The sequence below is a fragment of the Callorhinus ursinus genome, unplaced genomic scaffold (assembly GCF_003265705.2).
Source record: "Callorhinus ursinus isolate GAN/ISIS: 27379988/994484 unplaced genomic scaffold, GSC_fseal_2.0 scaffold8, whole genome shotgun sequence".
Taxonomy (NCBI): Eukaryota; Metazoa; Chordata; class Mammalia; order Carnivora; family Otariidae; genus Callorhinus; species Callorhinus ursinus.
The window spans coordinates 59,887,771-59,909,319 of record NW_027397070.1 but is presented as its reverse complement, the minus strand read 5'-3'; the positions used below and the strand labels follow the sequence as shown (position 1 = coordinate 59,909,319).

Below are 21,549 nucleotides of genomic sequence, written 5' to 3'. Positions count from 1 at the left end.
ATGAGCAGGGAGCCCGAAGCAGGACTTGATCCCAGGACCCTGGGATCATGGCCTGAGCCAAAGGCAGATGCCCAACCGACTAAGCCACCCAGGTGCCCAAGCTCCTACCTTTATGAGAGGTACACAAAAGGAATGTATTGCAGTTTCTTGACGGTATCCCCCTCTTTGGCCTCTGTTCGGCTTTGATAATTTGCTAGAATGCCTCACGGAACTCAGGAAAGCACATGACTTACTAGATTACCAGTTTATTATAAGAGGATACAACTCAAACAGCCAGATGGGAGAGATGCAAAGAACAAGGTATGCGGGAAGGGGTGTGCACCTCCATGTGTTCATCACCCTGGAAGCTCTCAGTTAGGGTTTTTTACATGAGGCTTCATTACAAAGGCCATTAATGATTAACAACCTCCAGCCCCTTTCCCCCTCCTTGGAGGTGTGGGGGTGGGACTGAAAGTCCCAGCTTTAATGACACAATTGGGTCCCCCTGGCAATCAGTCCTCCATTCTCAAGGGCTTTCCAAAAGCCACTTTATTAACAAACCCAGGTATGACTGAAAGGGGCTTGTTATGAACACAATTTTTTAAAGATTTTATTCATTTGTCAGAAAAAGAACAAGCAGGGAGAGTGGCAGGGAGAGGGAGAGGGAGAAGCAGGCTCCCTGCTGAGCAGGGAGCGAGCACGACATAGGGCTTGATCCCAGGACCCTGGGATCATGACCTGAGCCCAAGGCAGACGCTTAACCAACTGAGCCACCCAGGCACCCCAGAAAATATTCTTTTGACCTTCATTACTTTAGGGCTCTTACAGGAGCTTGGGACAAAAACCAACCAGGAATGAAGACCAAATACATATACATCATAATATCACACAGATGCACCCTGAGGAATAAGCAAAGCAACCGAAGACTATCTTTGGATTCGGAACTGAAATACCTATTTGCTTGCTAGTGTTTTTTGCTTCTTCACCCGGAACAAAAACCTGGCTTCCAAGCAGTGGTTCTCAGTCCTGATTGGGCTTTAGTGATGGGGTTTTGGAATATAGGTGAAGTCAGGTGGGGTGAGGTTTGGAGCCCAGGGCCAAGAAAGAATTCTTGAGATGTCTCTGGTGCAAAAAGGTGGTTTTATCTAAGCACGAGGACAGGACCCGTGGGCAGAAGGAGCTGCACCGGGGTTGTGAGGTGTGGCTGATTATATAGCTGAGAGTTGGGGAAGGTAAGGAAAAGGGAGATTTCAAAAGGATTTTTGTCTGTTAAAGAAGACTCACAGGATACTGGAGGTCTTGCCATTGCCAAGTGAAGTTTGGTTTTCCTTCTAGTAAAGCATTAACAGTAAGATAATTGGGAGCTTCCTGAAGGAACATTACACTTTGCCCACTCCAAGTATCTGTCAATAGGCTGCTGGTCATAAGGGCATTTAATTGTATCTACATTTCCTTCCGGAAGTTAGGCCATTGATAGAAATTCACAAGAACAAAGCATTTCTAAGACTTTTGTAAACTGAGGGAGACTCATGTTTTGCAGGACTTTAATCTCTATAAATTAACTGTTTTTCCTTCAGGGCAGCCAGGAGTGCCTGAGGAATGTCACATATATCCCATGGGGTGGGGGGGATTGTGGGGTGTCAGCTCCTGCCTGTCCTCAGCTGGTCTTCTGCTCCCTCATTAGAATCCCCGGAAAAGCTTCTTAAAACAGACTGCAGGGCCCTGCTCCCAGAGTTTGATTCAGTGAACCTGGGTGGAGCCCCAAATCTGCATCAACAAGTTTTAGGTGATGGTACTGTCAGATATCTGCTATTTCATTAAAGTTTAAGCTTTAAAAAGTTAGCACGATGTTTAAAATTGTCTAAGTATTCCAACTGGTAGATCTACAGGACTGAGAAACACTCTGATTCCCTAAGTAAACAGCTTGCTGTCAAACACATAATTTGTTGGTCAAGCTGATAGTTTTCCTCAGGGTAGTTAAGACTTCGAAGGGTTCTTGGAGATCGTTCTAGGTTACCCTCCTTGTTTTGCCAAGGGGACCTTCTCAAGTGCCGTTTGACAGCTCCCAGACATGCAGCATCCACTTACCCTTGATGTGGAGGGCTCCAGCGTTATACTTTGCCTTAATTCCAGAGACTCTAGTGAGGTAAAATTGGAAGGGGTTCCCTTTTTCCAACATATCCCAAATATCTTGGCCTTCCCCTGAGGTCTCATACTCCTCTTCCTCCTCTTTTAGTCCATGGTGGGCAGGAGAGCCATTATTTCCAGTTCTTTGGGTGACACTGTCTTTGGGAAAAGAGATGCCGCTCTCTTCTTTGACCACCATGTTCTTAGCCTGCTTCTGCTGTGTTCCTGGTTGCAGTTCATCATCACTGCTAGAGAGACACCAACCCAGGTCTTCCTGGGAACCACTCTTCTGCTTTTTGGGAGGTGAAGCTTGTGAATCTGTGCTGAATTTTACAGGTGATAATTTCCTTTTATGGGCAGCTTTCCTAGCCTCAGAACAGGTGTATCTTGGTTCATTTGCTGCTCCCTGCCCAGCATGAGGGAGGGAAGAGGTAGATGGCTTGTCTAGTTTTGGCTTTTCCTCCTCACTTTCATCACTACTGGATATTGTCCACTTCCCATAATCACCTTCCTGAGACATAGTTCTGGAAATGAAAGACAAATATTGTTATTTCCATTCACTAGGAAACTGGCAAACTGTTGCTCTCAAATTCCCTCAGTATGAGTTTCTGCAACACACACAGCACACCTGACACTTACCAGATGCTGAGCTATGTAATGAACGTCAGCTGTTTTGCAGGTGTTCAGAGGCACATTCCCAGAATCTTCCACAGGAATCTGGCAAATAAAGTGACAGCAAAAATCCTAGTTACCTTCTTTCAACCCAGATCTTGTTCTTAGAGGCCTGAGGAAAGAGTTGGGGCCAAACTCCAAAATGAAAATATTCGCTCTTGACGCTGAATCTTCTAACAGGTGCTTGGGGTTAAGATAATTTAAGGAATTTCAAGAACTATAACTACTCAAATTTTTGAGGTCAAATTGGAGTCTACAAATCTACCCTTCACCCAAGCATGAGAGCCCACAGGACTTTAGCGATTCTTTATTTCACCAAAGATAAGCTATTTACCATAAGGCTTAACAAAATCCTCAAGACAATGTATATACAGAATTGAGCATTTGACACTATCTAGATTTGCTGCCATGAGGACCCAACTACCTTAATGGCCCTGTCCTAAATCAAACTACTAAAACCTGCAGAGAACTTGCACTGAAGCAAAACACTTGTTTTCTAGAACAGTCAAGCTTCTATTTAAGAAACTAGATGAAGTACTTTCGGTTTTGTTACCTACAAAATCCCACCAATTCAAGTGCCAAGGCCAAGTACATTTTTCAGATAGCTAAGGAACAGTTTCTTACTATGATTAAAAAAAAAAAATCACTCCCATCGGGCTCCCTGCTCAGCGGGAAGCCTGCTTCTTCCTCTCCCACTTCTCTGCTTGTGTTCCTTCTCTCGCTGAGTCTCTGTCAAATAAATAAAATCTTAAATTTATAAAAATAAAATTTTCATACAAGACCCAGAGAAAAATTTAACCCGAGAGTCTGTGCTCAAATTGTCAAAGTTTTGTTCTTTTAAAGAAACTGAGGACACAAGTTTGGTATACCAAGATTGACTGTAGAACTCTGTTCACAGGACCCCCTCCCCCCGCAAAAGGCTTGATTCCACACCAAAAGATTTGCAAATGAATACACTTTGAGGTTTCAAGCTAGAAAGGTTTTGTTTTGTTTTTTTAAGTAGGCTGATCAAATGTTGCATGCTCTACTGAATGAGCCAGCCAGTTGCTGGCCAAGTTAAAAAAAAAAAACAAAAAAAAAACTTAAGGTATCTATCACATTTCACAATTTCTCACTTTTTCAATTCATGACCAGTCAAGTTAGATCACGTTTCTCCTGTAAGTTACCTATTTCAAGATTTTTTTTTTTAAACTGAGTGCATTTAGACAATAATTTGACCAGTTCTTCTCGGCTCAGGATCCCTATTAACCTCACTTGGCATGTATACTGTTTTACGAAGCTTTTAGGGACTACAGAGATGGATGGGGCTTCTTTCTTCCGTACTAGTCGCCCTAGACTTTGTCTCTTTTTCTAAGTGTTCTGTCCAGTCCACTTCTAAGAGTTGTTAGAACTCAGTAGGCTTTCCCCCCAAGTCGTTTCTAATCTGCTAAGGGTTAAGAAAGAAGCTTGTTATAACTGTATTATCGTTAACAGGATACAAGAACTAGGTTTTCATGAAGTATTTAGACAGACTTAGTACTTGACATATTTGAAGAGTTCAGGTTTTTTAAGTTTTCTAAACTTACATTCCTCTTGTGTTCTAGACTCTTGGAGGCTGCTGGCAAGAGGTATTTAAGCCATCACAATTCACTGTGAATTAAAGGAACTTTGAAGGAATGATTTTGATGGCTACAGTTTTGTGACTTCAAAAAAGTTATTTCAGAATAGAAACACCTTAGGAAAAAAAACTGTTAGCTCTAGCTTTCAAAGAATTCTCAAATAGCAGTAAAGCCAGGCACTTAGTAAAAGAATCAATTAAGAGTTCCCAGGCTGTTCTTTATAGATTCCTTCCCCATTCTAAAACAGAATTTTTAGGTGGAAAGGGTTCAGCTTCCAGCATAAGAAAAGCTGTATGCAGACACCTTACAGGCTACCACCATTCCTCTCAGATGAATTACATCTCAATAAAACGGAATTTAAAAGTCCTGAAAACTCTAAGGAAGATATTCATCTTTAGCGACTCAGCTATTTAGAGTAATTCTAAGATTTCCAAGTTTTATTACCTACATTTTCTAGAACCACACATGCATGGGAAGGAGGAGAAAGACCATTCATTCCCTTGAAAGTAGGACAAGTTGGTAAAAAAAAAAAAAAACACCCAAAACTTTTGAAAAAGACATTTCCTCGAGGAAAAAAATGCTTTTGTCTGCTGTAGACACAGCTTAAGTTTTGGATCTGCTCAAACTTAAATATGCTGGGTTATTTACTAAAGGCAAAATACCTTTGAAAGAAAAACATCATCATTACATTCAGCAGGTTACCAAGCTCTTTATGGTATCAGGGCTGTTAGCCTGAAGAGGAGTGGTTGAAACGCCAAGATCAGGAACTGACTTCCTGGGAGAACTCCCCGGTTCCAGTATTCGAATTTTACTTCTCCGCCACACAGGCATATGCAGAGTGCTTTTGTAGTCAAGTCACAGTGTTAAAGATGGAACTCAAGAGCATTCCGTTCAATTGTTTGTCTTCCCTGGGCAGCACCTGGCACCCCACAGGTCTAACATCCCATTCTGAGTAAGCGGTGACGCTGAAATTCTACGATCACAATACGGACGGGCCAATTCTGAGCAGGTCTGCCCAGAGCAGTGTTTTCCGAAGCGGAGGTGGCTGGGACCGAACGTTAATGTGTTATTAACCATGGAAGTACCATCCTTTTCCCTTCCAATCCGTTTAAATTAAGGAGACAGTCGCAGTGTTGCAGAAAGGCCTCAAGAAACTTTGGGCTCTTCTGCAGGCACCAGTAACACTTTTTTAAATCAAGGTATCTTGCGGCTCTATTTTATTTCCCACAAAATAAAGTTTTAAAGACCATCTTTATGTAAAAGCGGGTTCAAATAAAAACATCAAGTAAACAATGGTAGAGGTATTAAAAGCGAGACAAAAACCAGGAAGGAGAAAGGCAAATGACTGAAATTTGGCAAACTGCATGAACCTATATTGCCAAGGAGGATGGAAATAAAGAAATTCTCCCACCTCGCATCAAGTCTATACTGAGTCCCGCGAATGACTGGCTCCGCGTACAAGGCAACCTGGCCCAGAACGGTTCAGCGTCCGGCACAAGGTAGGCGCCCGACGGCGCGCCAGCATCACTGCTTGCCGCTACCGCCCACCTGCCGCGCCCAGAAGCCGGAGTAAAAACCCCAGCGCGGGGAGCCCTCGAACCCACGCCCCCGGCCGCCCTCGGCTCGCCGCGACGCCTGCCGCTCGCGCCCGACAGATTCTATGAGGCCCACACGGGGACCTTCCCCAGCGTTTTTACCCGAGACCCCGCTTCCCTCAGATTCCACCTCCAGTCCCACCGGGCCTCAGAATTCACGGGACCCGAGGGGCCTAGGCCGGAAGGAGCAGGGTCTCCCCGGCCAGGGTCCCGCAGCCGCCGGACACGAACCTGAAACTTCCAGAGCCGGCAAAAGCCGAACTCGCCCCCAAAACTCCCACAACCCACAGGTTCGCGCTCCGTCTTCCGCCGCCCGCGCCTGCGCGCAATTTAAACCCTCCCGGCCGGGGCGCGCACCCCCGTGGCCCAGCCCCTTCCCTTTCCGGGACGCCCAGCGCTGGGTCCTAAAGACCGCCGGATCCTGAGGGGCTGCTGAGCGCTCCGGCAGGAATGGGTGGTCCTAGCAACCTCCAGCTCTCGGCTCACCCCCTGACCGCTTCTCCTAAAAGGGGGAGAGGGAAAATTAAGTGTTCTCTCTCTCCTCCCTTAGTTAATGGGCGAAACTCATCCCCTTTGCAGGGAGTGTCATAGACAGGTTCAGTTTCCCCGGAGCTCGAGGCAGGGGGTATTTACTTAAAGGCAGAGTGAGGATTAGCTTAGGTTCGAGGCCGCTCTGGTTTGAGACCTGTATCCCGGAGGAGCGGGCTCGCTGGGGGCGCAAAGTTGTAGAACCTGCTGTAAAATAAAAGGGTAAATGAGCTCCCGTCACACTCAAACGCGAATGCCTGTTTCTTCTTTGAAACGTGTGTGTTTTTAACCTTACTGGTTTGCTAGAAGAGAATGGGGTCTAAAACTTTTTTGCAAAACGCACCCCCCCCATATTCCTTGGCTTTAATAATGTTTATAACATTTACTCTCAGTTTCTTTCAAACTAGGCACTTCTCCTAGAGGGCTTAGTGGAACAGCTTGGTGTAAACTGATGTGATTTTTTTTGGAGTAGTGTTGTTGGGGTCTGGAACTGACGGCCCAGGAAGAATTCTTAGACGCCTTCGGTGCAAAAAGGTGGTTTTACTAAAGCACGAGGATAGGACCCAGGGGCAGAAGAACTGCTGTGGGGGGGGGGGGATTGTGAGGAGCAACTGATTATATACGTTGGAGTTGGGGGAGGTAAAGACCAGGAAAGTTTCCAAAAGGACTTTGATTTGCCAAAAAGTACGAGATAAAGGAGGCCTTGCTATTGTCAAGCTAAGGTTGTTTTTCCCTCTAGCAAGGCATTAACATTAAGACAGTTGGGAGCTTCCTGGAAGAACGTTATACGCTGCCGCATCAAGTAATTGTCAATGGGCTGCAGGTTATAAGAACATTTAATTTTATTTACATTTCCTTTTGGCTTTGTTTCCCACATCATAAAAGTCCTAAGGACTTGGTTCGTTTACTGAACATCTTCCTGCAGGGATATCGGAAGGACAAAACAGACCGTAGTAACTGCACTGGAGGGATCGACCCCAATAACGTGACTTGCTGATATGCACATGAATCCTGGACTTGGCTCTTTGGTTCTTTTAATGCTTTGTTCACATTTTTTGTGTTTCCTATGCTTAGCACAGTGTCATAGATAAAAATTACCACAGTAACTTATTGCAAGGTGTGGGGGCAGAAACATGGGAGGAACCTTGCTAGAGACCTTGAAGCAGGACTTAGGTGAGCGAGATCCCAGTGGTGCGCAAGGAGTTAAGGGGCCGAGCATGGCGGTAGCAAGACTGGGGGCGGGCCCAGGAGCCTCTCCGCCATAGGCTGTTCCAAGGAAACGGGCCTAAAGCTTCTGGCCAATAGAGCTGCGGGATCAACGCCAGTGGCTAGCAGGCCGTCCAATGGGAGAAGACGTTGGAGTTGCCCGGCCAAGTTCAGCTTCCTTAGCTGCGGTGAGCGTAGCCAGAGAATTGCAGCAACCGGGTTCTGGCCGTGGAGGTCTCGGGTTTTCCAGTCCCTTTCGGTTGTGGTGGTCGAGATGTTTTTCTCCGAGGCCGGAGCCCGGCCACGGACGTGGGAAGCCAGCCCCTCAGAACACAGGAAGTGGGTGGAAGTAGGTGTCCGGAGGGCTGATTCTCCGACTCTTGACCAAGGGCTCCCATTTCGTTCACCCGCCTGGGTCTCACTAATCTCTGTTGCACTGACAGGGACTGCACTGTCCTTCCAAAGGCCCATGGTTAATGACTGAGCCGAGGGCTGCAAGGCTTCTCGCTCTCTGTCCAGTGTTCTGGCTACTTCCAAGCTCCTTTTCCCCGCTCCAGTTTATTAATAAGAACCTCTAACCTTATATCTGTCTCACCTTCCTAATTCTAGGACTGAATTTTGGATAGAATTTATCCCAGTGGTTTAAAGGAATTAATTTGCGTCAGTCTAGCGATTAAGTCGTTTGCACATTTCGGGGGGTAAATTTTAGCACATTAATAATTCTTGAGAAGGAAAATTAAGATAATGCAACTCCCATCTCCGAACCCTCCTGCTCAGCTAAGTTTTAGATTTTAGAGGTCTAAAGTTAATATAAACTAGTAATAAAAGTAATAGAACAAACCGTTTCGGTCTAACTGAAGCTATTTAATGTTCTTTAGGTATTTAAAGCATGCGATGAAGATAACAAAGGCTATCTAAGCAGAGAGGACTTTAAAGTTGCTGTTGTAATGCTGTTTGGGTACAAGCCCTCCAAGGTAGAGCTTTCTTCATCTATTTGGGAATGGGGCAGACAATACAAGGGTGGGTGGGTTCTAAGTCAAGTGCAGTGGCTTGTTTCCGATGTTTAAAATGACTGCCTCTCAGAGCAATTTCAGAGATGTGTCCAGTGCTGAATTTTACTCTTCTTAAGAACCTAACTCAGGGATGAATTAAAATTCATGAAGCTTTTCTCACCACCAGGCTTATAATAAATGCAAGATGCTAGGGAGATGTCAAGAAGGAAGGCTGGGGGGGGGGGGTATTGGTAACAGGAATTCATTTAAATTATAAAACTAATACGGTTCCATAGACAAAAAATTCAGACAGTCTAGAAAAAGTATAAAGTTGAATGTAAAATCCCCTCCTTTGCTACCAAGCAGTCCCACTCCTCATGGGTTACCATAATTAACAATTTTTTGTGTGTCATTCCAAAATTTCCTATGTATAACAAACATGCCTAGCATTCTATTAAAAGCATAAATGGGATGAAGTGGCTGGGTGATGGACATTGGCGAGGATATGTATTATGGTGAGCGCTGTGAATTGTGTAAGACTGATGAATCACAGACCTGTACCCCTGAAACAAATAGTATGTTAATAAAATATTTAAAAAAATTAAAAATAAAGGGTTAAATAAAAACATAAGTAGGTACATAGTATACCTATTTTATTTTGCTTTTTTCACTTAACAATGAACATAAAAGCACACACCACCACGTTTTAAAAAGTAGTTGTGTAATATTATCTTTAGCCAGTTTCCTGTCTTTCGTCATTTAGATTGCCTCCATTATTTTTCATTACTACAAACATTGTTGTGTTGAGCATCATTTTATATGCATATCTATACTTGTGGATGTATATCTATGGAATAAATTCCTGGGAGTACAGTTGCTAGGTACATTTGAAATTTTGTTGGATATTCTTCAGGAAAGTTTGCACTAATTCACTAATAAGGAGAGTTGAGCTGAGTTTCAAGGAGCGTCCTGCTTTAGGAGGACAGATTTCCTGCTCCCCTTGTTACGTTGATTCTAGAGATGGATCCCTCTTGTTAAGGTGCTGAACTGGAATTAACCAGACAAGATCTTGTCCAGCTTTAAGAAATTCAGTTGCAGCCATCAAACGGAGGGCTCTGCCTGGAACGTCCTCCCCCCACCCCATGCCCTCCTTAAACTAGTTTGGCCCGGCTGTTCCTCAAGAGTGAGTTCTGCCTATCAGATTGCAAGCCCAGCAGAGCCAGGAATCACGTGATGTATCGCGTCTCCATCCCTCGTTATGCTTAAACGTATCACAACCTCATGGTAACTAAGTTCTGTTGACACAAATCTGTCCCATAAACGGACCAGGTGGGCTCAAAGTGGTTCACCTCCCAGCAAATGCTTGGTTACTGAGATGCTGATTGTGGAGCTCAGAGAAATAGGGCTGACTCCCAGAAATTGCAGCTCTTCTCTTCACCTGCAGTCATTTCAGCTAGAATTCCAAAGCAAGTCAGCTAAATGGATCCAGCCTTTGAAGCATTGTATTTAAGCTGTGTTCAGCTGGAAAGATAGTTGGTTTCATTCTGCTTTTATCATCCCTGAATCTCCTTAATTGGCTTTAATTTTAGAATATAAGTGAGGAAATGAATGACAAGTACAGTGATGTGGTAAGACAGATATGTACAGTCCGTGAAATTTAACAGATTTTTACTTTTATTCTCATACCTTGCCGAGGTAGCGGATTTCATTTTTTAATCAAATATCTGACTGCAGATCACTAAACAGTAAAGTGATAGCAAATCATCTGTACACCTGTCAATCATTTGTTACGAACTTGTGTTAAATAAGTGACAATGCATACCCTCTGTGAAATGTAACAGATTTTTACTTTTATACTAGCTTGAGGTTTGGGGTGTTGTTTAATTAATTTTAAAAGATTTTATTTTTAAGTAATCTCCTACATTCAACGTGAGGCTTGAACTCACAACCCCAAGATCAAGAGCTGCATTCTCCACCAACTGAGCCAGCCAGGAGCCCCTGGGGTTTTATTTTTGAATATTGCTTTTGAGCAAATGAAATATTTACTGAAATGCACGACATGTAATAAATCATTTATCCACTCATGCAACTGTTTACACAATGAAATTTATGAAGTGAAGGGGCGCCTGGGTGGCTCAGTCGGTTAAGCATCTGCCTTCGGCTCAGATCATGATCCCAGGGTCCTGGGATCGAGCCCCGCATTGGGATCCCTGCTCAGCAGGGAGCCTGCTTCTCCCTCTCTCTCTGCTGCTCCCCCTGCTTGTGCTCTCTCTCTCTCTCTCTGTCAAATAAATAAATTAAATCTTTAAAAAAAAGTGTTCCTATTTAAAAAAATGAACACTTGCTAGTTGCTAGTGATATAAAAATGAATAAAATATAGCCCCTACTGTGAAGCAGATCACAAGTTAGTGTAGAGAGACTTATGAAACTCTGATAAATGCTAACATGAGAAGAACAGAAAGAACCCAAAGTGAAGGGGACAAGGAAGAGGGTCTTCTAATTCTTGTGAAAAGTAGCAGTTTAGGCATCACTTAGATTAGAAGAGCTAGCTAGCCTCCTCTAGTATGAAGTATCCAGAAGAACTTTGTCGTGTTGGGAGATGTTATGCCCTGATGATTAGATGTGGTTGGCTGTAAGAGCGGGGTGTGAAACCAGGCCTGAAGCAATAGTAAATGCCACCAAGTAGGAAAACTGAGGAGTAGGCCTGGGAGAAAGTCAACGAGTTCAGTTTGGGGCACATTAAGTTTGAGGAGGCTGTGGACTCCCAAGTGAATTCACTCATTAAATACCATGCTAGTGTTAAGGTTTTGGTGGTAAAGATCTGCCCTCAGATTTTGCCGCCCCTTGTAAATGCAGGGATCTGGAACCAGATGAGGAATTGGGAGGGAAGGGCTGGAGACAGATTCAGGACTCCTCAGTTTACAGGTTTGATAGCTCAGAGCATGAGACTGGGTGGTGTTGCCTGAGAACAGTATGCAGACGGCGAGAGATACACCACTGGTGGGTACCAATATTTAAGGGTAAGCAGGGGCTCCATGAAGATGCAACAGGAACCACCTGGCAAGGGCAAGAGGAAAGTACAGAAAGTACAGAATCCAAGTGTTGCCAAGATTCCAATTCCATCATGTTTATAAGGCCCTTGTAACCATACAGGAAAATGCTTATATTTTAATGTATGGTGAAAGCAGTTTCCTGAACCATATACAGGGTGTGTTCTGAAATATGTTTAAAAAGCCATAGGGGGAAAAATGGAGACTAGGCCAAAATGTTAATAGCGGTTCTCATTGGATGGCTGTTCTTAAAAGCGTTCTTCATGATTTTTTAATATTTTTCATGATTTCTATGTCATGTTACTTTTATAATCAGGAAAAAAAGTTCAAAAATAAAGCCATCGAGCTCATTGCAATAATCACTTGTATTTGTCTAAAATAGAAAGGTTACCTTTTAGGTTATGCTGCATGTGTGACAGCCAAGTTGATTATATATGCTTAAACTGTTTTGGTCAATGGAACAGTTTTGGGGCCATTAGAGTCTGTAGCGGATTAGCATATTGTATTTTATAGATATAGGGATATTTTTTGCTTTAATACCACTTTATTTTTTATTTTATTTATTTATTTATTTATTTTTTAAAGATTTTATTTATTTATTTGAGACAGAGACAATGAGAGATAGAGAGCATGAGAGGGAGGAGGGTCAGAGGGAGAAGCAGACTCCCTGCCGAGCAGGGAGCCCGATGCGGGACTCGATCCCGGGACTCCAGGATCATGACCTGAGCCGAAGGCAGTCGCTTAACCAACTGAGCCACCCAGGCGCCCTTTATTTTATTTTTTTAAGTTTTTATTTAAATCCCAGTTAACACAGTGTAATATTAGTTTCAGGAGTATGATACAGTGATTCAACAGCTACAACACCCGGTGCTCATCACAACCCTCCTTAATCCCCATCACCTATTTCACCCATCCCCCCACCCTAGATATAGATGCAAGAATAAAATGACTCTTAGAGCTGTCCTGTGGTATTACTTGTCGGCTGAACTCAAGACATTTGGTTTCTCATAAAATACAATCCTTCCCCACACCTCCGGAATTAAGAACTTGCACTGTGAAAACATTTGATGAAATTATATCTGCTATTCTTTCTTCTCTTCTAGATAGAAGCTGATTCCATTATGTCTTCAGTAAATCCAAACACTTCCGGTAATATGAAACTTAATTTTTAGACATTCATAAAGCGAAAATTAAGAACAAAAATAGAGATTATAAAGCACATCTTTGTTTTGTTCTGTTTCAAAGAAAGAGGTTTTGGTTCTTTAATGTCTTCACAAGTATGTATGTTTATTGTAGGGAAGTTTTAAACCGTTGAAAAGCATAATGAAAAAACGTTGCTTGTAATGTCAACATCCAACTGATGGTGGGGATTTTCTGATTTAGATGAATGGAAGTAGCATTCGTTGAAATGGAAAGACTAGGGGGAAGAGGTATGGGGTTGGGGGAGACCCAGAGTTCACTTTTGCATATGTTAAGTTTGAGACCTTTCAGTCAGCGATGTCAGGGCACTCAGGCTGTGTGAAGACGGAATTCAGAGGAAAGCTGTGGGCTGGAGAAGTAAATTGGGCGTCATCGGCACGTAGATGGTTTTTGAAGCCACGGGGATGGATGAGACTGCCAAGCAAGACAGAGTGGACTGAAAATCTTAGGAACTTCAATCATGAGAAGTCCGGGAGAGAGTTAGGAAATGGCAGAAGATTTAGAGGGGGCAGAAGGGCAGGAGGAAAATGACAGGTGTCTGATCAAAAGTGAGGAGAAGCAGATTCTTTCAAGGAAAAGGACGTCAACACTGTGGAAAGGTCAGGGAGGTAGTAACTGAGTATTTATCTGTTGGAGTTGGCGACCTGGGTGTGTTTACTGACTTTAGCAAGAGCAGTGAAGACGGAGGCCAGGCTGTAGTGGTAGATAAGTCTTTTAGAGTGGCTGGGGGTCTAGAGCAGTTTTGTTTTGTTTTGTTTTGTTTTTTTGCACTTAAAGATGTGTCTGAGCTTAGCAGATTGCTCTAGTGAAGAGGGAAAAGGAAGATGAGAGAGACAGGGGAATACCTGTTGTTTTTGGAGATAGGGTCCAGAACATGCTGGACTGGCTTTTTAAAAATTACCTTTTAAAAAAAAAATAATTTAGAGCTTACAGAAAGTTGCAAAATAAAAACAGTACCGAGAAGAGCTGTATACTCTGAACCCAGATGCACTTACTGTTAACTTCTTACCGCTTCGGCCCCCTCCTACCACTATCCCCTCCTCTCGCTGCACTGAACCTAAAACCACAGCACACTAGCAACTTCATAAACGAATATTGATCCTATATTTTTATCTAATTTACTGCTTATATTCCAGTGTCATCACTTGATCTGATAATGTCCTTAATAACACCATTCCTCATTTAATACAGGAATTAGTCTTTGATGCCATGTCTCTTTAGCCTCCTTTAAACTTGCCTTTTTATAACATTGATATTTTTGAGGAAATAGCCCAGCCCTCACTATTTGTTTTTTAAGAATGGTCCTTGTTTTGTGTTTGCCTGATGTTTCTCTGTAATTAGGTTGAAGTTAAGCATTCTGAGCAAGAATACTGTTTAGGTGATATGTCCCTCTCTAGGTGCCATGTCTGGAGGAACATAATATCCAGCTCTCCCTCACAGATGATATTAATTTTTATCACTGATCAAGATGTCGTCCAGTTTCTCCATTGTATTGTTTATCTTTTCTTCCTTTAGCAACTAACAAGCAGTCTGTGGAGATATACTGAAGACATTGCAAATATTTTGCTTCTCATCAAAATTTCCCCCTAGATTTGGTAACCATGATTCTTGTCTGACCCAGTTTTTGCCATAATGGTTGGAAAGTAATGATTTTCTAATCCCAGTGCTTCTTCCTTTTTTTTTTTTTTTTAAGATTTATTTATGTATTTATTTGAGAGAGAGAGAGCATGAGTGGGAGGGGCAGAGGAAGAGAGAATCTCACGCAGACTCTCCGCTGAGCATGGAGCCTGACTTGGGGCTCTGTCCCAGGACCCTGAAATCATGACCCCAGCCACAATCAAGAGTCGGACGCCAGCTGCGCTACCCAGCCCACCCCGCCCAGTACTTCTTCCAGTTAGCTCTTGGCTATGGGCAAGAGACCTCCCTTCTTGATCAATCTATTTATTATCGGCATGGACACATGAATTTATGTTTTTAATAATTTATATTCTATTAATTCAGTTATTTTAGTCTTCACTTTGTCACAGACTTGACCATTGAGTGCTTCCTCAAGCTGGCTCCTGTGTCTTTCTGACTGGTGTGGCTTTTTCTTTTCTTTTTTTTTCTTTTTAATCTTTTATTTTTATGGTTTTATTTATTTAAGTAATCTCTACACCCCACGTGAGGCTTGAACTCATGACTTTGAGATTGAGTTGCATGCTTTTCTGAATGAGCCAGCCAGGTGCCCCTAAAAATCTTTTTATTTATAAATGTTAGATTTACGAAGGAGTTTACTGATTGCTTTTTTTGTATACAAGATCTGGAATCACATATGAACCATAACTCCTAGAGCAAATTATTGGCAGGAGAATGTGTTTTTTGTTTTTTTTTTAAGATTTTATTTGTTTATTTGAATGAGAGAGCAAGTGAGAGAGAGAGCACAAGCAGGGGGAGGAGCAGAGGGAGAAGCAGACTCCCAGCTGAGCAGGGACCCCGGGATCATGACCCGAGCTGAAGGCAGACGCTTCACTGACTGAGCCATCCAGGTGCCCCAGGAGAATGTGTTTTTAACAAACCCTCTAACTTGATGGAATTTCCCCAGGTCTTTATTTTCTTACAAAAATTTTCGTGCTTTCAGGATATTCAAATATTATTTCTGTAATGTTCGGTTAGTTGTAACTGCTTGATGATGCCTTACCTACATTTTTTTCTGTGGGTTTCTATGTGAATTTTCTAATCTAAAAGGTTTCTGTCTTCTGGCAGAAGGATTTCCCACATTTTTTGCATTGATAGGGCTTCTCTCCATAACAGTCCCCTGACAGTAAGTGATTCTGTCTGGGTGAAGGTCTTCTCCACACATGACTCACCCAGTGCTGCTTCATTTTGCGACTTTTCTGAGATAGCAAGTGTGACTGCTGCTGGAGGCACTCTCCGATCATTCATTATTTTCATAGATCTTCTCCCTAATGTGTGTTCTCTGATTCTGAATTGAGGGTTTGCCTCCACGCAGAAGGTTTTCTTTCCTCAGCCCGTTCTTTGATATCCAGAGAGGTGTTCTGGAAGAAAGGTTTCCCATGTTCTTTACAGGTATAGTGAATTCTCTGATGTAGAGCCGAGATGGACTCTGACAGAACTTTTTCCTACATTCAATATCATAAGATCCCCCCACCATGTATTATCTCGTGTTTAATGAGACTTCATAAAAAGGTTTCCCTGCCTGTGTTACATTCATGTGATTTCTCTCCTGTATGGGTAATTTGAAGGGTAAATTCTGGCAGAAGGTTTTCTACCTTCATTACCTTCTAAAGGTTTCTGTTGTGTGTGTGTGCTCAGATATAAAGTGAGAACTGATCTGTGGCAAAAGGCTGCTCCAAGTATGCCATTGTTAGTTTCCTCCCATAAATAGATGCATATATATGTATATGTATATGTGTACATATATATATGTGTGTGTGTGTGTGTGTGTGTGTGTGTGTATTTTTTTTTCCTGGTGTTTGAGAGACTCAGTTTGACTATGACCTGTGGCTAAAGATATGTTCGTGAAAGTTAGAAAATTTTCTTTATGAATTCTCTAATTCTTGAGTTTTGACTTCACGCAGAAATATTTCTCACATTTGTTGGAGTCATAGCGCTTCCTTTTGATACCAGTGCTCGTGTCCCCTGGAGCTTTATGTTTTGGATAAAAGTTTCTCTACATTCACTGCGTTTACATGGTCTCTCCCAGCCTGAGTTCTCTCGTATATAACGAAGACTGCCTTATTATCGAACATTTTCTCAAACTCTTATGGCATAAGAATTGCTTCAAAACTGGAATTTTTTGATAGTGAAGATAGTCTTCCTTATGAGGCTTTTCTGACTTTGATGATATGCTCCTGGACCAGCTCCCAGATGCATTTTCCTGCATTTAATATTGAGGATATTACATCTACTCTCACATCCACTTCTCAATGAGATCATAAAGATGCTTCTTTTCACAGGATCTTCTCCTAATAATTAATTTTGAGATATATTTCAAAAGTTTGCAGAATAACTCAGTCCTCCGAGAAATTCAGGGGAGGAAAGGGGAGGGATGAGACCACGGTGGAGGTGCTTAGCGCCTTGCTCTGAAATTTGTGTCAAAGGACCCTCCTCAGTCTACAGGTTCCTGGTCTTTTCCCTTCCTCTTCTTTTTTATTTTTTTTTTCCTTTCTTTCTTTCTTCTTCTTTTTTTCCTCTCTGTCCTCTCCTGGTCTTGATCTCAATGGCAAATTAACCTTCTCAGGGAATCACTACCATCAAGATTAAAGGACTAGACTTAAAGTCAGGGATACCTTCCCACCTAGCTTTAATTTGTATTCCTTGGAGAGGGAGACTCAAGACTGCAAACACTCAAAAGAAAGAGTAAAAAAGTTATCCTTGCAAGAAATCACTGCCAAACTTTGATTGCTGCTAACCTAATTTTTTTCTGTTACAACTCTTCACTCCTGAACCAATTTCAGATCATCAACTCCTTCTTTTCACCCTTTCCATACATGAGTCACCTTTTACATGTTATTTTTCATGCAGGAAGAGGGTTTATGCACAGCTTAAATGTTTTGTCAAATATATGATCTCTCTCCTTAATGTTTTGATCTTGAAGAAGAACTGATATGTTGGCCTTGGCTTTCTGGAAGCTATTTATTCAGGTAATCCCATTTTCCAAAGTTGCTCTTGGTAGCCATGACCTGGGAGTTCTCCAGCTAGCTGTGGCTCTTTCTACATCCAGACGAGGCCATGCCAGGTCTCTAGCATGCCACCCTAAAGGATTCTCTGTGCAGGCCCAGTTGCTGCCCAGCTTCCTGGGCGAGATCCAGACTCACATCTGGATTGATTCTGAATTGGCAGAGTCTTAACCAGGCACACACTTCACACAGTACCTAAACCTGGGTGCCCAGGTCCTACTTCCCAGGAGCTTCTGGTCTCTCTAAAAGGCGGTCGTTTCTGTAGGTTCTCCTTGTGAAAATTGAGAGGAACGAAAAGTGAAGTCAAAGCCATTAGAAGCAAGAGTAGAGTGTCTCTAGGAAAGTCACACTGGGAGAATTTGAGGGTAGCCAGAAGAAGTAGCAAGAAGGCATTTTAACGTCTAACAAGCCGGTATCAGCAAAAACTGTTTAGGCCCTGGGAACAAGGAATTATATTAGTGGGAGACAAAAAAAATCAAGCCTCTTGTTTAAGAAACAACAGATCACTGTTGGGGTGGTTCTAATATGTGCTGTTGTGACTCCTTTTAGAGAGTTGTATTTCCTAATAACCCTTGTTCTCTGTGATGCAGTTCATACCTTCTCTAAGTGTAGAGAACAAAAGAAGGTTGCAACCAGAAGAGACCTAGAAAACTTATTTGTTCCCTTCTTTTAAATGAGGAAATTAGGCTCTAGAGAGGAATAATAAAATATCTCCATCCTGGCATTTGATGGTTCTTTATTTGTTTACAAAATACATCTATATGTGTTATAATATTTATTATAGATAATAATTACAGCTATGACTTTCTGAAAACTTACCATGTGCGGACTCATGATGAGCACTGTGTATGAATTGTTCAATTTAATATGACTCTATGCTATCAAGATTATCCTCATTTTATAAGTTTATAACATTCTGAAACTCAGGTTAAGTTAGGGTGGCCCAGCTAGCTAAGTAGCAGACCACAGTGGTCTGATCTCCAAGCTCACCTTCTCAACCATTTGATAAACCCTTCCCTTGATTTTAATAGTGCCATGGGTCATATTAGTCATTGTGATAGAGTTGAGGCCAGTGTTCACTCCCCCAGGAACTTCCATCACAGATGGATCAGTACACAGAAAGTTCTCCACTGTTGTTAGAGGTTGATGTCAGATTTGGTTCTGAGCTACCTAATGTCCAGAACAAAAAGGGAATGACAATCCAATGATCAGCGTCCATGCAATAGAAACTTCTTATCTAGAGAGACAGTTTTCCCTGATATGGGTTATTTCTTTCACGACATCACATGTTGGAGAGACTGATGTGTGGCCATTGATGTTCACAAACTGTTCAGTAAATACACTAGTGAATTTTGTAAGGCTCTTCCTTAAACTTTCTTCATTGTAGGCCAGTGGTTTAATGCCAAACACGTCTCAGCAGTTCCACGAAGGGCAAAGAAAGACCACGTGTGATATCCAATGATTTGACTTCATTGTGTGGTAAATTGTTGAGGGTTTTATATGAATAACAACAAATAAGATTTATGGGACTTTTGCTTAGTATGTTAAGTGCTGTGAGTAAGAACTGCATGAATATTGCCCCACTGAATCCTCACACAGCTGTCAGTGTGTTTTCATCCCGGATCCACATAAAATATGCCAAGGGAAAAAAAAGTACTTCAGAATTTTCTTTTCACTAGGCAATTAGATCCAGCTTTTTTTTTCCTTCCTCTTTTCATATTACCCTTTGAAAACAATGAACATATTTCACTTGCATACTTAAAGAAGGAAAAGCTTTCCAAGAATTTACTTTTAACCTTCAACTTAAACAATGGAAAAATCAGAGATTGACTCCTCATAATGGTGATTATGGACTGTTTGACTCCGTCATGCCCTCCAGTGTTAGTTCAATTGGAAAATAATTTGTGGAAGAGCTTAATGGCCAATTGGCTTGTATACTTTTGTTTATTACTATCTCATCTGAGTTGTTTTGAGCCCAATAGTTGATTGTGAAATGTATTGTTTTCCCAAATTTAAATTTTAATGTCCATTTTCTAGTGTTTTAAGTTCTACTGTAAACACCCTTCTTAGTTGTGTACACTTTCTTGTTTGGGGCTCCTACCTAAGGAACAAAGGTCCCAGTATAGCAGGTTTAGCAAGGTTTTATTCGTTTGACTTCAGATTTCAGCTGACCTCTTAATTCTTTTCTGTGACCAGGAAATGCATACACCTTATGCTTACCTTATCTTGCAGTCATAATCATAGGACCATTTTGTTGGTATTGGCCGTAGATGTTCACCCCTAAATTAATTTATTTCATTACCCATTTAGAGGATGCTGAGTAAGTGTCATTGTAGGGTAGACAAGAATTAGGAGACATGGACACTGACTGAAGATAGGGAAGATAAAAGGGTATTGGTCACTTCATTTATGGCCAGATGTCAGGTAATTACTGTGGGCAAGAAAACCTCTAAGAGACGAGAGGAGGGAGACAGGAGGTGCGGACCGGAGCTGGATGGGAAAGGATGTTTTGCAAAGTTGGAGAAGCAAAGAAAAGGACTCAGTGAAATGAGTGAATGTAGATGCCATCTGCGTGCTTGTCCCCCGGTCCCTGTTGCTCTCCGTGCTTTGCTGTGCCAGTGTGGAGGCAGAGCTCAGCGTGGATTGCTTACCGGGCACACTCTGTGTTCATATAAACATTGGGTGTCCTGTCAAATGCTGAGGCATTTGCTAACAGTACAGAGAAGGGCTTTATCCCTCCCTCTCCACAGCTAGCGATGGGAAAGGCCTGGTCAGCGCTGTCTGCAGCCCACCCCTGTGTGCTTTCTCTCTCAGACCTTCTGCCTCCAGTGCCCACCCTCAGAGGCTGAGACTTTTCCCAGAACCCTGCTTAGAAGACCCCCTCTTCCCTGCGCAGCCACCCCCAGATTTCATATCCAAAGCTATCGGCTGTCATACTGTTAGTAATGAATCCTACCGTAAACGGAATCCACCCTCCTTGGAATATTTTTACCTCTCGCAACGGCAAGGAGTATAGTTCCTACCTATAAATGAGTTGTGTTCAGCAGAGTAAGCTGCCCTGATGGAAGCTGAGCGTTAAGAAGGAGGATTGAGGACCTCTTTGCCTAGAAGGAATAATGAAGCTTTAAATGCCAGAATAAGGTATCGGGACTTTGCACTATGAAGGGAAGGAGGAACCTCTGATGGTTTACGAGCAGGAGATGTACACAATTAAAAAAAGTAATGATTCCTGTCCATGTTTGATAGAAGTAAGGTTTTATTGGCTCAGGTTTCTCTATTATAACCTGTTTTTACTCTTCCTTTTCATTTTCCTCCCAATGATGTAGTAAAACTTGATTTCTTCCATTAAGGTAGATTCTTTCCTCTTTATTCCCCTACTTTCATTTGGGAAGCCGGAAGAAAAATGTTAGTCCTCTGAAGTTACTTATCCATTTTACTGTGACAGCTCACCTTTGTTTTTGTTTGTTTCAAGTTTTTATGTAAATTCTAGTTAACATACAGTGTGGGGCGCCTGGGTGGCTCAGTGGGTTAAGCATCTGCCTTCGGCTCAGGCCATGATCCCAGGGTCCTGGGATCGAGCCCCGCATCGGGCTCCCTGCTCTGTGGGAAGCCTGCTTCTCCCTCCCTCACTCCCCCTGCTCGTGTTCCCTCTCTCGCTGTGTCTCTCTCTGTCAAATAAATAAAATCTTAAAAAAAAAAAAAAAACCATACAGTGTAATATTGGTTTCAGGAGTAGAATTTAGTGGTTCATCACTTACATACAAACTCCCAGTGCTCATCCCAACAAGTGCCCTCCTTAATCCCCATCACCCATCTAGCCTATGTGTTTATAAAACGAGTCTGACGTGCAGAGGAAATGAAAGCAGATTTATTTTGTTTGGAGCAAGGGGGCTTCCCCACCATTCCCTGTCCAGCAATGCCCC

General features: G+C 42.4%; 2 protein-coding genes across 11 annotated transcripts in view; one reads left to right on the top strand and one right to left on the bottom strand.

Moving 5' to 3' along the window:
• Positions 1–6,291, bottom strand: part of TDP1 (tyrosyl-DNA phosphodiesterase 1) — a 97,432-nt gene extending 91,141 nt beyond the window's left edge. For 7 of the 10 annotated variants that reach the window (XR_012379123.1, XR_012379124.1, XR_012379125.1 and 4 more), the window contains exons 1-3: positions 6,203–6,291; positions 2,746–2,823; positions 2,068–2,630 (exon numbers count right to left, since the gene is read on the bottom strand). Coding sequence is in view for 4 of the 10 variants with exons in the window: in XM_025869479.2 (XP_025725264.1) it covers positions 2,068–2,626 (559 nt within the window). In the remaining 6 variants the exon portion in view is untranslated. Of the gene's footprint in view, positions 1–2,067; positions 2,631–2,745; positions 2,824–5,038; positions 5,326–5,787; positions 6,183–6,202 lie in introns of those variants that run through there. The other 3 variants (XM_073895737.1, XM_073895736.1, XM_025869480.2) reach the window with 3 other exon arrangements.
• Positions 6,292–7,842: 1,551 nt separating this feature from the next.
• EFCAB11 (EF-hand calcium binding domain 11) overlaps positions 7,843–21,549 on the top strand; it is a 140,256-nt gene continuing 126,549 nt past the window's right edge. The window contains 4 exon segments of the mRNA XM_025869482.2: positions 7,843–7,945; positions 7,948–8,054; positions 8,584–8,679; positions 12,851–12,896. Of these exon segments, the coding sequence (XP_025725267.2) occupies positions 7,843–7,945; positions 7,948–8,054; positions 8,584–8,679; positions 12,851–12,896 (352 nt within the window).